Genomic DNA, 15547 nt, shown 5'->3' with positions numbered 1-15547 from the left:
GCCTGTCGCGTTGCGATGAAAAAGCAACGCTTTGTAAGTTAGTGCTTCCAAATAAACCTGTTGGACTATGACCTGCTGTTGTGTGATTTTTAAAACATTTGTCCACCCCAGTCCAACATAGACTCCTCCAAACCATGTGGTGTTGTGGTCCTCCAGAGTTACCGTCCCCTGCTTAGGAGGACTGTAATCGCAGCCCAGACCATCACAGCTCGCTCTTCATTTCTCATTTCACTTCAGCTCTGAAGAAGAGTCATCTAGACTTGGTTAAAAATCACACACCAGGTTATAGTCCAATAGGTTTATTTGGAAGCACTAGCTTTCAAAGTGCTGCTCTTTCATCAGGTGGTTGTGGAGAATAAGAACGTAGGACACAGAATTTAAAGCAAAAGTTTACCGTGTGATGTAACTGAAATTATGTATCGAAAAAGACCTGGACTGTTTGTTAAGTTTCTCATCTTTTAGAATGGGCATGTTGGTTTGAGTTCTTTCATGTGTAAATTCCAGAATTTTTTTTAAAGTTGCATTCTCAAGTGAACTTTAACAATCGGTGCCATGTTGGCTCAGATAATGCATGTAAGGTGTGAGGTGCCCTGTGTGAGGTTGTCTGTGCCCCAATGTTCAGATTGATTCTAATCCAAAACATCTAATCTAAAAATGTGAACTAAATACATTGATCAGGACTTTAGATCCAATCCTTCATAGTTCGCATGCGCCATCATCCCACATACTTCTCACGTCGGCAGTTTCTACTGTCTTCTGAAGGTACACAAAACCAACACACCAGGATGTCCCATCACATCAGGCATTGGGACCCTGTGTGAGAACTTCTCTGGCTATGTCAAAGGCATCTTGAAACCCATTGTACAGGAGACCCCCACCTTCTGTCGCGACACTATAGATTTCTTGCAGAAACTCAGCACCCATGGACCAGTCGAACTGGGAAGATTTCTTGTCATAATGGACATTTCAGCACTCTACAACAGCATTCCCCATAATGTCGGCATCGTGGCAACAGCCTCAGCATCAACACCAATAACTGCCAGTCTCTGAGCACCGTCCTACAACTCATTCACTTTATCCTCAATCACATTTTCATCTTTGACAATCAGTTCTTCATCCAGACACAAGGAACAACCATGGGGACCAAATTTGCACCTCAATATGCCAACAGGTTTGAACAAGACTTCTTCTCTGCACAGGACTTCCAATTCTGTGGATTGCTATATTGACATTTTTTTTCAGGGCTCATCACTGAAACAACTACACAGTGATATCAACAAGTACCATTCCACCACCAAACTCACCATGGGCTATTTTTTAGTATCTGTCTCATTCTTGGACACATGTATCTCCATCAAGGATGGGCACTTCAGCACCTCACTCTCCCGCAAACCCATGATAACCTCACAATACTACACTTCTCCAGCTTCCACCCGAAACATATTAAAACAGTCATCCTCTACGGACAAGCCCTATGCATACACAGGATCTGTTCAGGTGAGGAGGAACGTGACGGGCACTTGGAAGTACTCAAGAATGCCCTTGTAAGAACGGTACATTGGTGAGACTGAGCAGAGTCTATGGCAACAGTTGAATGGACAGCGCATAACAATCAACAGACAGGAGTGTTCCCTCCCAGTTGGAGAACACTTCCGCAGTCCGGGACGTTCGACCTTGGACCTTCGGGTGACCACCCTCTAAAGCAGCATTGGGACAGGCAACCACGCAAAGTTGGCGAGCAAAGGCTGATAGCCAAGTTTGGTACTCACGGGGCTGGGCCTCAACCGAGACCTTGGTTCATGTCACACTACAGGTGACCCTACTGCACTACACACGCAGACAGACATACACTCACACTGCTACAGACCCATAACTCACGCAGACGCTCCCTCAAACACGAGCTCTCTCATACGCTCACACATTCACACCCATACACACACCCTCTCACAGACACTTATACCCCTTTCCATTCACTCACAGACACACACTCATACCCCTCCCCCTGCCACCCCCCACACACATGCACACATACACATATAAGTTTGTGGGGTGAATGTGTACTTGCAGAATTACATTTTATTTCACTCAAAAACTGCATGAATCCATGTAAGATTCTGTGAATCCCTTTTTTAGATTAGAATCAGTCTGACCATTAGAACACAGACAGCCTCACACAGGACAGCTCACACCTGAACTGCGTTATCTGGGCTGACATGAAACCAATTGTTAAAAGTTCATGTGAGAATGTAACTTTAAAAAAGTTCTGGATTTACATATGAAAGAACTGAAACCAGCATGCTGATTCTAAAAGATGAGAGACTTAAACAGTCCAGGTCTTTTTCAATATATAATTTCAGTTATATCACACTGTGAACCTTTGCTATAAATTCTGTGTCTTATGATCTTATTCTCCACGACCACCTGGTGAAGGAGCAGCGCTCCGAAAGCTAGTGCTTCCAAATAAACCTGTTGGACTATAACCTGCTGTTGTGTGATTTTTATCTTTGCACACCCTAATCCAACACTACCATCCAAATCACATCTGGACTGGAAACATTAGCTTGCTCTAAGCTTTTAGCATTTTTTGTTTAGAATGGCTCTTCATGCTGGGGACCTCCAGTTGTGCGCCCCCTGGTTTTGGAGGACTATTATGGCAACAGGCGCCGTCGCTTTCTCCCGCTGCCTGTCCGTGTTGGGGTCCTGCAGCATGTGCGCCCTCCCCCGACTAGGAGGACTATAATGGCAGCTGGCGCCGCCGTTTTCCACCTCAGCATGTCGTGTTGCGGTCCTCCCGGGCGTGCGCCCCCTCCTTCGGAGGACTGTAATCGCCGCTGGCCGTTCTCCCTCCCTCCCTCCCTCCCTGACTTCACTTGTCCTTCATGCCATGACGTCAGGGGACCGGAAGGTCAGAGGCTGTGAGCGGAAGTGGGTGCTGGAGTGTTCCGCCATTGTATGTGTGAGTCTGTGAGAGAGAACCACTGTGTCCTGGAGAGGAAGCCGGAGCAGCACCTCAGCAAACACCGGGGAGGGCGGAGATTAAACACACCGCGGCGCCGTCCACCACCACCACCTGCTGCTGCTGCTGGGCGTTTTATTTTGTTGGAGCCGGTGTTGCCTCAGGCTGGTGCTGGGAGCGCGGGTTGAAGAGGATTCGGCCGATCCGGAGGCCGAGCCCCTGCCGCCTGCTGCCCGCCCGCCCGCTCGCCCTTTGATGAAGAATGTCTGCTACCAGCGTGGATCAGGTGAGTGCCAGGCGGAGAGAGAGAGTGAGGGAGAGGGAGAGGGCCGAGTGTGGACCACCGCCTCACAGGCCGTGACTCCTCTACCTCTCTCCATTTCCTGCCGTTTACAATCTCGTAACAAGGTGTGTGTGCGTGTGCTTTTTTTTTGTGTTTTAAAAAGAAATAGAGTTGTTAATATTTAATTCCGATTTTCCATAAGGTACTGACGGGTGTTTTCTTCTTTTTTGTGTGTTTTTTTTTGTTTCCTTTTCTTTTGTATTTTTTGCTTTCTATTAAACACGGTACTACATCAGAGACCGAAAGGCCAGGGAAGTAAAGGTGAGTTGGTCCGTTACTCAATCTGTTTGATTTCACAGACTGAGTGCTTTGACATTTTTGTATATTTTTGTTTGCTTTGCTAGAGCGCGCTTAACTTGATTTTCCTAACATCAGCACCTTTTTATTTCATTTCTGAATTCATTAAATCAAACTTTGAAAACTTTTAAATGTTTTCTGCCCTTATACCAAACTTAAGAACACTTTCAGTATTCATATCGCAAGACATGATTTCAAGCTTGCCCCTACAGGGAAAATGAGCTTCCCACCTTTTACTTAATTGAATCAAGTATTAATTTATCTTGATTTTCTATGTATGAATGTGGTTACACAGCTGTTCAGGCTGAAGTTCATGGTGCTTTATCATTTGTTTACACTTTTAAGTCTGTAATTCTATTTTTTTCTGTTGCAGATTCTTAGTTGAGGTTATTAAATGTTGATTTTGCTTTTAAAATTGATTTATTATCTTTTGTGCAATAGCTTGAAGCCTTGAATTGTTTCTAAATGCAGTAAAATTGTTATTTTAGTTAAATGTACAAAATTGACTTTTGAGCACATTTTCCTTTAAGTGCTTGAAACACCTGGACAGTTCTGTTACATCTTTGATGCACTCAGCCAAGATTGTGTGTGTGTTTGAATGTAAACAATGTATGATTGGCATGATGAGTTGGACTGAAGTGTCTTTCTGTGCTGTACATTTCCATGATTATGACATAGTAATTAAATTTTAGATATTCAAATAAGTTATTCAATTTATAAATTATTTGATTGAAGAACTGTATCTGAAAACTAAAGAAACAACTTTTGTTTTCTGTTTCAACTCCTGTGCTTTACTTGTTAACTATGCCATATAGAGCTGTATATAATCTACAGTGGAGGGGGTGGGCTGGGTGTTGGTAGGTGCTTTCCCCCTCTCATTGAAGGGAAGTTTTTGTAGCAGGACATCCAATTGTATCTGATTGGTTATCCTTGGTTTTGCATGTGTAGGTTTTTAATATTGAATTAAAATGCAAGTTGATAATGGTGAAGAAAGGGTGATGGCATTTGGCACTCTTGCAATTAGAACTAGGACAAGAAATTATGTCCTCATAACCAAACAGATTGAAGAATTGTGAAATGAATTGTCAATCATTGCGCAAAGTATCAATTGGTGACCAAATTCAGAGAAAAGAGAGATTAGATTGAAACAAATGAGAGACAGGAAATTTTTTCAAGTCTCCAGCCACAACTAAAGTCTAATGGGTTGAGAGTTTACATTTATGATGGTGATTCTGCGGCAAGTTGGTTCATAAGTTACGTGCGCGGACACAATTTTATCATTTAATACTTTTCAGAGGTCAGAGTTGGCAAGATGCACTTTCATAAAAATAAGGTAAAAACATTGACTGCAGATGCTGAAAACCAGATTTGAGATTAGAGTGGTGCTGGAAAAGCACAGCAGTTCAGGCAGCATCCGAGGAGCAGCAAAAATAATAATGGTTTGGCATAACTCGTCTGTCAATTTTGAATAATCAAGTTTAGTTACTGATTTTTTTTGTCTTAAGTCCGTGAGTCATTTGCACATAAATGATAGTGAGCACCATTAGCCTCTGTTATTTTGACAGAACAATCTGAGCCATTATATTTGAAGCTGAAAGTGAGTTGGCAATTTAATTCTTGTAGCATTGTAAAATATTTATAATTTCTTCAGGAGAATCCATTGCTTTGTTTGTGTGCCCAAATTGTGTCATAGCACACACCTAACACATTCAATGTGCTCGCATGGTGTGATAACATACTCTCTGCATATTATGCAGTAATACATGTCCGGTGCACAGTTGGTGTGCCCACATGTGATAGTAGACACCCACAACTCTGGTGTGTCCAGATTGCCTAATAGCACACTCCCAGTGGTCTTTTGGTATGCCTACATTGTGCGATGAACAATGTGTAAGAATGTACCCAATTGTCTTTCCTTTTGTGCATACTTGGTGCATCCAGCTGATTGTATTACGTATTGGTCACTATTGGTGTGAACTCAAGTGGTTAAACTGTTGAGGTTTGATCAAAAGTTTGATTTCCAGCTGTAGAGGGGCCTGTTTTAAAAGTTCTAAGATTTTCCACCGTATGAATGGTATGCAGAAGTAATTTGTTTGATCACTGGCTGGCACTGACTCACTGGCCAATTGATCTGATGGAATGGGAGCAAAATCTGAAGTTCAGATCATTTTCTAGCAGTGGATATGTCTTTTGAGATAATTGTTGAGTCTAGGAATACTAATAACTGAGCATTGGATTTCCAATCTTAAACTGCAGATTTGAACTTTGTAGTTAGGTTAATTGTTCACCCTCTCAGACCTTGGCTGCATTGATAGTTGATGTCTACACAAACTGTTTGACAAAATTATTCATTTATCCACAAAATGGAAGTCAGCTGTGTGCCCAGCAGTATAACATGGAAATAGCATGTCTTGTGCAGTGTAATCCAGTGTGAAATTGCTAACTAGGCACAGGTGCATTTAACCACATGCACTACTGCAAAATATCTTTTACTCAAACAATGCAGATTAATGTAATTTATGTACAACTATTTACTTCTGCCATTCTGTAACCAAGCAAGCACTCAATCAAACAACATACTTGCATAGTTCTTGTCTTGTTGTTTACCAATAAATACCAAAAAAATGAAGTTCACATATATGTCATACTTTGTGCCCTTAGCAGTTAAATGTATTACAGTGACTTTATTTATAATTTGGTCAGAGTAGAAATACGATGGACACATTGGGATTCCCAATTATTCACGTGGCTATAATAGCTTATGTTTTAACTCTTGTATTCAATAATTTGCGTACCTCTTCAAAGAGAAATATGAAGAAATAAAGGATTTCACTGAAACCTAAATGGCTACAACTGATTTGACATCAGCATTAAATTTATTAATAACAGCTGCTTTATTGATATGTGAATCAATTTATTTTCAAATTAACTGGAATTCCATTTTGGGCCCTCTGAATCAAACATTTGCATATTAATAAAGTAATATTGCAATATGTTTTTATGATTATACAGCAGCTTTTTTTGACTTGCCATAAAGATGATGGAATAGAAAATGTTGCATTTTTGTGTACTTCCTGTCCATCACCTTTAAATGTCATACTTTCTCATGCAAAATTCCTAAAATGAGGAAAGGTAAAAGTCCGTGGCTCGAGATTAATCAGTGTATGAATTTATCCCATGATTACCTTAGCTTTTGTGAGTATACTTAGATAATGACTTATCTATTATAATATTATTGTCCTTTCACCAAATCATTTGACTTTCATTTCGCATTGCACCAGGGACTTTTCAATTTTTAATAAAAACAATGCAACTGTATTGGAACCATCAGAAAGTTACAGATGAAAAACCAATTTTTTTAAAAAGCTAATTAATGCTGGGAACTTTTAACCAGGAACTGAAATTGGTCATTATACAGTCATAGAGATGTACTGCATGGAATTTCCCGATCCTAGAACATAGGAGCTGCAGTAGACCATTCAGCAAGATTTTCTACCTTTCAGCACCATTCCCAAATCCCTTAAATGCCTTAACACCAAACAAATTATGAACTTCTGCCTTGAATGTGTTCAATAAATGAGCATCCATAGCTGTCCAATAGACAATTCTAGAAGTTTGCCACTGTAGTTTTAAATTTCTCCTTGTCTCAATCCTAAGTAACTGAACCCCTTATTCTGAGGCAGTGATCATATCAGAGTTCAGGGGTATCACTTTCTATTTTGTTTCATGTTGATGTCATATTTTTCTAAACTGCAGTGACTGTAGATAAGCCTAGTTTTTTGATGTCTCTTCTGTCATCAGACTTCTATATGGACATCTCATATTAGAACAAAAGTGCAGAGAAACACTATTCTGCATTCTGCTCTATTACCCTGGTGTATTTACGTAAGGTATGATTTTTCAGGTTAGCATTCAAAGCAATACATTTCACTCTTTTGGTATATGTGACAATGAAAAATCAAATCAATCAATCAAATCCTCATGAAGTAATGCCCCTCATCACTGAAACAGTCTTGTGACCTTTGGTTGCCCACACCTCGAGAGCAAGTTAAGGAAACTGCATGTAGTATTCTAGGTATGGTCTCCCTGATATCCTCCATAACTAATAATGGTTTTTATACTTTTATATTCCATTTGTAACAAAAGCTAATATACTATTTGTCTATTTAATTGTTTAATGCACCTGCATAATAACTAACTTCTATTCGTGTAGAAAGTCACCCGATTTCCTCTGAATTCAATGTGTCCCCAGTTCTCCTGCCATCCAAAAACACTCTCACTACATAGATGGATAACTTGTACTTTGCACTGTGTTCCATCTATCATATTTTTGCCCACTCTTAAGACCTGAATTTGTGTGTAATTAATTGATCTTATTGCCTCAAATGCGATTACTAATACAGCAGAATTGATTGTCATCAACAATATAACAATTCAGTCCTTCAAAAAGACAACTTTAATTTGAATGAGTAATGTCTCTGAAAAGCCAATTATATGCAAAAAAATTGCAAGTGCATATGTTATATTTTATATTTCACTAAGAATATTAAATTGCTTACACTTTCAAAGTTTCACATTGCAATTTACACAGTTCACTGAACAAATAATTAAAATCTGACCTTAGGCTTTGTTTACCCATGCAGTTAGATTTATTTTGGCATTAATATTGCACCTTAACCAGCATATATTATATATTTCATAGTGGAATGTTTATACAATTGTAAAACTATACATCATCCTGGTTTAGTGAGGTTTTTTGGGACAATTTCTCATTTGGCATTTTTGGAAGGGTGAACGTTTATTTTGGACTATTAATGATTTGAGCTTTGATATGTCATGTAATTATGCTAGTTATCTTTTGTATCCATATTACTGTTCTAAATTATTTGAGATCACCCTTTGAGATAATACCTTTTTTTGAAGAAAGATCATGATCTGCTGTGCAAATACGTAATGTTCTAGTTCGGCGTACTATGTATGTTCATACAGTATGTTCTGAAACTACATTTATAAGTTCATTAGCATTTCATGAGACACCTGTCCTTTTTCTAACATTGAATCTGATGCATCCTGTTATGCTATCCGATGTGAAATAAACTTTAAAAGTTAAATTTTCAAAGGTGACTACATTATTTAAGGGACATTTTCTAATGGAATGTTTTCCATTACAGTTCAGAACGGTTCGATGCATCAAAAAGACGCAGTGAATGATGATGATTTTGAACCTTATTTAACCAGCCAAACGAATCAGGTAATTAACATTTAATCTTCAAAATTCATTAAATTTTGGGCTTTGTGTTCATTAAATTTTAGGCTTTGTGTACATTACTTGGTTAAAATCGGAAAGGTATTCATAATGGAAAGCTTTTATTTCCATGAATTTGTTAATGGTATTATCAAATATATATGTGAAATTACTGTACTAAATGCTGTGGTAAAACTAATTTTTTTTAGAAATATTTTCTTGTGCAGCATGCTTAAGGCAGAACTTTCTATCTTGAATAAAACTCTAAATAATTTGTGTGAAAGTTGCAGTAGTGAATAACAATCCAGTCAAAGAACAATTTGAAAGCACATAATGTGGAAATAGTTGGGCTAGGTGCACAGCGTTTCTAGAACCGGTGTGGTCAGAAATCAGTCAGCTCGCATCTGTATTAAAACACCAACAAACTCTGCTGCCTTCATGGTATCTTGAAGTCTGTCTCTTGGACCACTCCCCTTACTTTTCAGTGCTGCTGCTGAAATTGGGCTTGTTGGAGACAGCACAAGTATTTTTAGGTACTTGCTATGATTGGCAATTAAATCACTTCAATACCAAGACATTTGACAAGTTAACACTTGTGCGTTTGAGAATACATCAAAAGAAAGCAGTTCCAAAGCACAAGTAACAATCCTCTGTTGCAAATTCCTTTTAGTGCCCTAAAGATAAAATATCTTGGGTGACATGCTGGGCAGCAGTCTGTTGAGTCACCATTCAGGAAGAAGACAGGGAATTTGAAGTAAAGGTTGACCAGAAAATTTTAAAAAGTCCCTAAAAACACAAGCTAACAGCATGTTATTTTATTTCCAGATCTTCATTTTAAACTTTGTTTTTTTTTTGATAAGGAAACAGTTAACATTTGTAAAATACTTGTGGGCAGTCTGATTTGAAAACACTTTTAATTCATTGAACTATTAAGTGCAGTTCCCACCTTAATCAGTTAACAAACTAGCTAAAAACATTTGCATTTAGCCATGTTCTATCCTTTATTTTTAATTTTAGGCGTTATGATGAACTTCTGGAGCAGGTATGATTTGGTCCAGAAGTAGGGACACTTCCATTGTAAACAAGAGCCCTCAGCAAAGTCCTGTGCAGAGATATTGAAAGAATTGCCCTACTTCTCTTATGGTGAGAGGGGATTTTTACAGCCACCCAAGCTGCAGATAGGTTTGTTTCTCCATGTGATAACACCTGTAATAATGCACAATTTCCTTGGTACTGTGCTGAAGTTGAACTGATCATAATCTCAAATTATGCAGCTAAGCTTAAAATCATTCAGAACCTTGCAAATCTAAAAAAGATAATATTACAAGGGGAGATCCATAGTCTGTCAGCAGATGTGATGCATATGCATGTTCTTGGATGAAGTGATAAATCTGTGCATATATTATTGTTTGGACTACGGAAGCCTCTGATACTTGCCCTTGCAGTACTGGTGCATTTTCCGGCAAATGTTAATCCCTGAAAAGGTTGTGGGTATAAGCTTCCATTATGCACTGCAGTTGCCAGCCACCACTTAAATGGGTTGCTTGCAATAAATTAAAACTGGGTGTGCTCTTGGTCAGATCCTTGCTGGTTCAAGCCCTGTGTTGACATCCCATATCTTCAATGTTCTTGATATGTTAATTGTAAATACTATCTCTAACCCAGATGATTGTAAAATATTTATAGCATTGTTATAACACTGCCAGTTCTGGAACCCTATCCTGGTTTGTTTTGTTTTCCTTGAATAAAAGGATCTGGTCATCTCAGTTGCATCTCACAGGATTTGTTACATTTGCTAACATGAGAAATAATCTTGTCACTTGACTAAGTGGAATAAGTTATGAATTTCTGTGGTAAACTCCTGTATGGTGTATTATAAATGCAATTTTGTTGCTCCCTCCCTCAATCGCACCTGCATGTGCTCGCACTCAGTGTCCCTTCATTGTATCGGCTGATTCCTCCCTGCATTTTTAATACTATACATTTGCGGGCATGAAAGACTTGTCATTAGTTATTGTTAACTGGATAATATTGGTGATAGGGAGTGGGCAACTTATGTAAGAGCCCTATTTAGAATCAGGTCAGGTTCAACTTTTGAATGTACAGTTTGTTCCTTATCTGTCCAGATATAGGCTTCTGCAGCTACCTTTAAATATCCCTAAGGATTTATCATCAACCCTCCCTCCAGCAATATTATCTGAAAATGCATCATCAGTTTCAGAATGTACCCTGATAGCACCCAGGTCTACTTGTCACCACATATGACTCCGTCATCCTCTCCAACTTCAATTGTTAAGACTATCAATGCTGCTTAAACATAAATTTCTCTCAACTTTAATAGTAGGAAGATGGAAGCCATTTGTTTGCTTCCTGTTACAAACTATCCCTCTTTCTGGCAACTGTCTGAGATGAACCAGACTGATCACAACTTCGGTGTCCCATTTAGTCACAAGATGAACCTCTGATCACACAGCGACAATATCACTGAGTGTCTAATTTTACCTACTCTGTCTTTGTCCTTGTCTCCTGCTATTGACATCCTCTTTCATGCCTTTGGACAGTTTTGTTTGTAGATAACAATGGGCTGCTATCCAATTTCTCATGTTTTATTCTCTGTACTCTCTTTCATATCAAACTTTGCCCTGTATCTCACCAGGTAATTTTTTTTTATCATTCATGTACTCTCATGTACATCTCTTTTAAAATTGGTATTCTTGTTTTTAGATCTGTCTGTACTCTTCCTTATCTCTTTGATCACATCTACTTGACCCTGTGAGATACCTACACTTATCCAATTCTGGCCAATTGTGAATCCTTGATTTTAATTTCGCTGTCATTGCTGGTTGCGTTTTCAATTGCTGAGACTCTAAGCCCTGCAATTCCCTCCCTAAAAGTCTGTCTCTCTTTAAGAAACTCATTTTCAAACTTTGCCTTAATATTTCCTTAGATAGTTTATATTCAAATTTTATTTGGCAACACTCCTAGGAAAGCTTTGGGATGTTTTATTATATTTTACTATATACACAAGTTGTTTATAATTACTCATCTGCTGCTTTCCAATCATCAGTAAAGCATTTGAAATAATTATCAATAGTGCTTAGTCTGGGTTCTTCAAGAATCAGTAGCTTCTGAGTTCCAATTTAATCTTGATTCCTTTATTGAAGAGGAGCTGAGTGCCAGTGTGCACATGAGCGCAACAATTTAGAATTGTTTCCTGGATATTGTTGGAAATAACCCAGGAGAACAATCTAGAAAGGTAATGTTCAAACTTTGGGATTTGGACTTTTTTCCAGACTGCTTTGCCTCTGGACTTTCAATGAGGTCCTGTTGTGGGCTTTATTTGAAATAATTGAGCAGGTCTCCACTGGCCTTTTCAAAGTGAAGATGCTTGGCTTGCATTTATGGGATTGTTTGAGCTGTCCAGTCAAAGGGATTTCCTGACTCTGACCATGGTGGCAGGTGGGTTCTCGAGCTATGCAGGTTGCTTCTGATCCTGGTATATACAGCTGACTAGGAGAGGAAGTTCGTTGCATTTGGTAGACTGCATTGAATGAAGAAAATGACACATTAGAACATTTAACAGCAAGTCTACCAGTGGGACATGATCCATTTCAGAAATGTTTAAAGTAAATCACTGCATTAAATGACTTCCACTTATACCACCACTAAATGACACACACTTAATCTAACTCAAATTTCAGATGGATTATGGGCAAAGCCTATGATTAGTCATTAGCAGTATTATATTAATAAAGTCACAAACCATTTGTAAAATGTTATTGCAGAAATGATTAGTTTGATTATTACCGTTTCCAAATATTATTCTAAATTCAGTGATTCTAACATTAACATTCAGTATGAATGACCAACACTAAAGATACAAGCTTAAAACATCACTTCAATAAAACATCAGTGAACAAAGAACAAAGAAAATTTACAGCCCAGGAACAGGCCCTTCGACCCTCCAAGCCTGAGCCGATCCAAATCCACTGTCTAAACCTGTCGCCCACTTCCTAAGCATCTGTATCCCTCTGCTCTCCACATACTCATGCATCTGTCCAGACACATCTTAAATGCCTCTACCGTGCTTACCTCTACCGCCTCTGCTGGCAACACCCTCTGTGTGAAGTATTTAGCGCATGTATCCCCCTTAAACTTTCCACCTCTCACCTTGAAAGCGTGACCTCTTGTTATTGAATCCTTCACCCTAGGAAAAATCCACCCCCTCTATACCCTTCGGGATTTTGTAGACCTCAGTCAGGTCCCCCCCTCATTCTCCTTTTTTTTCTAATGAAAACAAACCTAACCTACTCAACCTCTCTCCATAGCTAGCACCTTCCATACCAGCCAACATCCTCATAAACCTTCTCTGCACTCTCTCTAAAGCGTCCACATCCTTTTGGTAATGTGGCGACCAGAACTGTGCACTGTATTCTAAATGCGGCCAAACCAATGTCTTGTACAATTTTAACATGACTTGCCAGCCCTTATACTTATTAGCCCGTCCAATGGCGACAAGCATACCATATGCCTTCTTGACCACTCTATCCACCTGTGCAGTAACCTTCAGGGTACAATGGACCTGCACTCCCAGATCTCCCTGCCCATCAACTTTTCCCAAGGCTCTTCAAAGATTTTGCCTAAGTTTGAAATCAAATGGTTTTATCCTATGCAGACTGAGGTTATCAGGTCACCTATCTGAAACCCCTACCTGGGTTGTATATCTGCAGTGACGCAGTTACAGAGGACCTAATATTTGCTGTACTGTCAACATGTGATCACTCATGATGTAACATCAAACTCTCAGGCATATGTCCAACTACAGTTAACCCAAAAGATTAATTGGGTACTGTGATGATTAATGTCTGTTCAAGTCAAATTCTGAAGGACAGTAAGCATCTATAAAACCATTTTCCATGGAAGTCAAAGCTTTGAGAGAGAAAGCGATCAAGAAAACATGATTTTTTCCTTTTTATCTATTTTGGTCTCTGCAGAAGGTTGCCTTCTGAGATGTGTTTCTACAGATGCTATAAACACCCCACTAAAGGGGCTATCTTTGTATGAACCTTAAGTAAGAATCAATTAGTTCATTGAAGGAGATCAGCAGCAAGCCCAATCCTGATATCTCCCATTGTCTACAATTCTGCTTCCACTCAAGACCACAGTTAAAGATTCGGTTTACACACTTGTGTTTAGTAAGTTTTGCGTAGTCTTTTTAACAAGTCATTAATCCAAAGTTACACATTTATGGGATAATTCCAAGGATTTAAAACTTAAGGTAATGTGAATTTATAAATATTTTATGGTGATTTAATTGTGACTTTGATATCAGCAGTAAAAGTGAAATGTGGAAGAATTTAAGATGTGAAAGAATATTGTCAAAGTTGGGTAATTGGAAAAGTGAACACATTTCATGAAATTTTGTGCAGCCCTTTGGGAAAAATGTGACATTTTTCTCAGTGTGACTCATTAGAAATAGGGAGATTAATTTGCCTGAGATAATCTTTAAATTAGGATCACTGGTGCTCATTATGACGAATATATCATTATGGTTATCAAATTTACAGAAACCTTGGACTTCCTTTTGTAAGAAATTACACATTAAAGGAAATGTGATCTTTTATATAAGTGTGTTATTGCTGGAAGCACAGAGTCGGTCAAGTAGCATCGTCGGGCGGAAGAGTTAATCTTTCAAGTACACTCTCCATAGATGTTGTCCAAATTGCTGAACGTTTCCCGCATTTTGTAATTTCAAATGGAGATCGTGCAGAATGCCTGGAAACCACTCTTGAAAATTCCCTCTCTGCTCTTTTTAAGCAAAACTATAATTAAGTTCAACCGCACCAGGTGGGATACTGTATGAAACAGTTAACAAAACTTACAAAAAATGAACAGGAACATATTAAGTTAATATTCTCCAGGGTGATGATACACAAACCACTGTGATGCCAACTGGTCTGTGAAAGCCTCTATTGTGCCAGTAACACCGCATACTCCTTCACAATGGGCCACTGATCACAGGAGCACAAAAGAGGGGCAGACCAATCAGCACTATAACCCCTTCAACTGCCTGTTGCCTGGACCTATTAATTGCCACTTTGACCAGGCCTAGGAACCTAAAGTAAGGCCCTTCGACCTGCCACTGTCTCAGATCATCTAATATTTTTATCACCTCCAGACTTGACGATACAAACATTCTCCTGGGCTCCTGTTCTCCATACGCCATAAACCGAAACTCATCAAAAATGCTGCTATGAGTTTCGACATGATGCCAAGCGCAACTGGCCCATCACTTCTAGTGCTTGTGGACTAACATTGTCACCTGGTCCCCCAATACCTAATTTACAATTCTCATATGAAAATGCTTTAGTAGGCATGACTCTTTCTATTTCTGTGCTCTCTTGTATTCTTAATACCTTCTGATAAACCTTTACATCAACTACATTTCCCACTCCTTGCATATAATTAGTGCCATGTTTGCAACCACCATGCCTTATCCTTGAATTTCTTTCCTGAACCTAACTTATTTTCTGTTTTTTAAATAGTTTTTAAAGCCTATTGACTCCATCTCATTTTATATCCCGGTATATATCTGTGAAGTTTCTTCGAATGGTTTCATACATTAAAGGCTTTATATGTGCAAGTTCTTTTTGTTCAAAAATTAATTAATTTAATCTTTTAGATTAGATTAGATTAGATTAGATTA

The 15547-nt window shown here is 38.8% G+C and overlaps 1 protein-coding gene across 3 annotated transcripts in view; it reads left to right on the top strand.

Annotated features, from left to right (window-relative positions):
* The first annotated feature begins 2897 nt into the window (after positions 1 to 2897).
* Positions 2898 to 15547, top strand: part of ythdf3 (YTH N(6)-methyladenosine RNA binding protein 3) — a 37510-nt gene continuing 24860 nt past the window's right edge. Inside the window, exons 1-3 of one of the 3 annotated variants that reach the window (XM_043689295.1) lie at positions 2898 to 3242; positions 3536 to 3560; positions 8768 to 8847. In XM_043689295.1, the coding sequence (XP_043545230.1) occupies positions 3219 to 3242; positions 3536 to 3560; positions 8768 to 8847 (129 nt within the window). In that variant the 5' untranslated portion in view covers positions 2898 to 3218. The remainder of the gene's footprint in view (positions 3243 to 3535; positions 3561 to 8767; positions 8848 to 15547) is intronic. The other 2 variants (XM_043689293.1, XM_043689294.1) reach the window with 2 other exon arrangements.

Source organism: Chiloscyllium plagiosum, chromosome 4 (genome assembly GCF_004010195.1).
Source record: "Chiloscyllium plagiosum isolate BGI_BamShark_2017 chromosome 4, ASM401019v2, whole genome shotgun sequence".
Taxonomy (NCBI): Eukaryota; Metazoa; Chordata; class Chondrichthyes; order Orectolobiformes; family Hemiscylliidae; genus Chiloscyllium; species Chiloscyllium plagiosum.
This window is presented reverse-complemented; position numbering and strand designations above follow the sequence as displayed.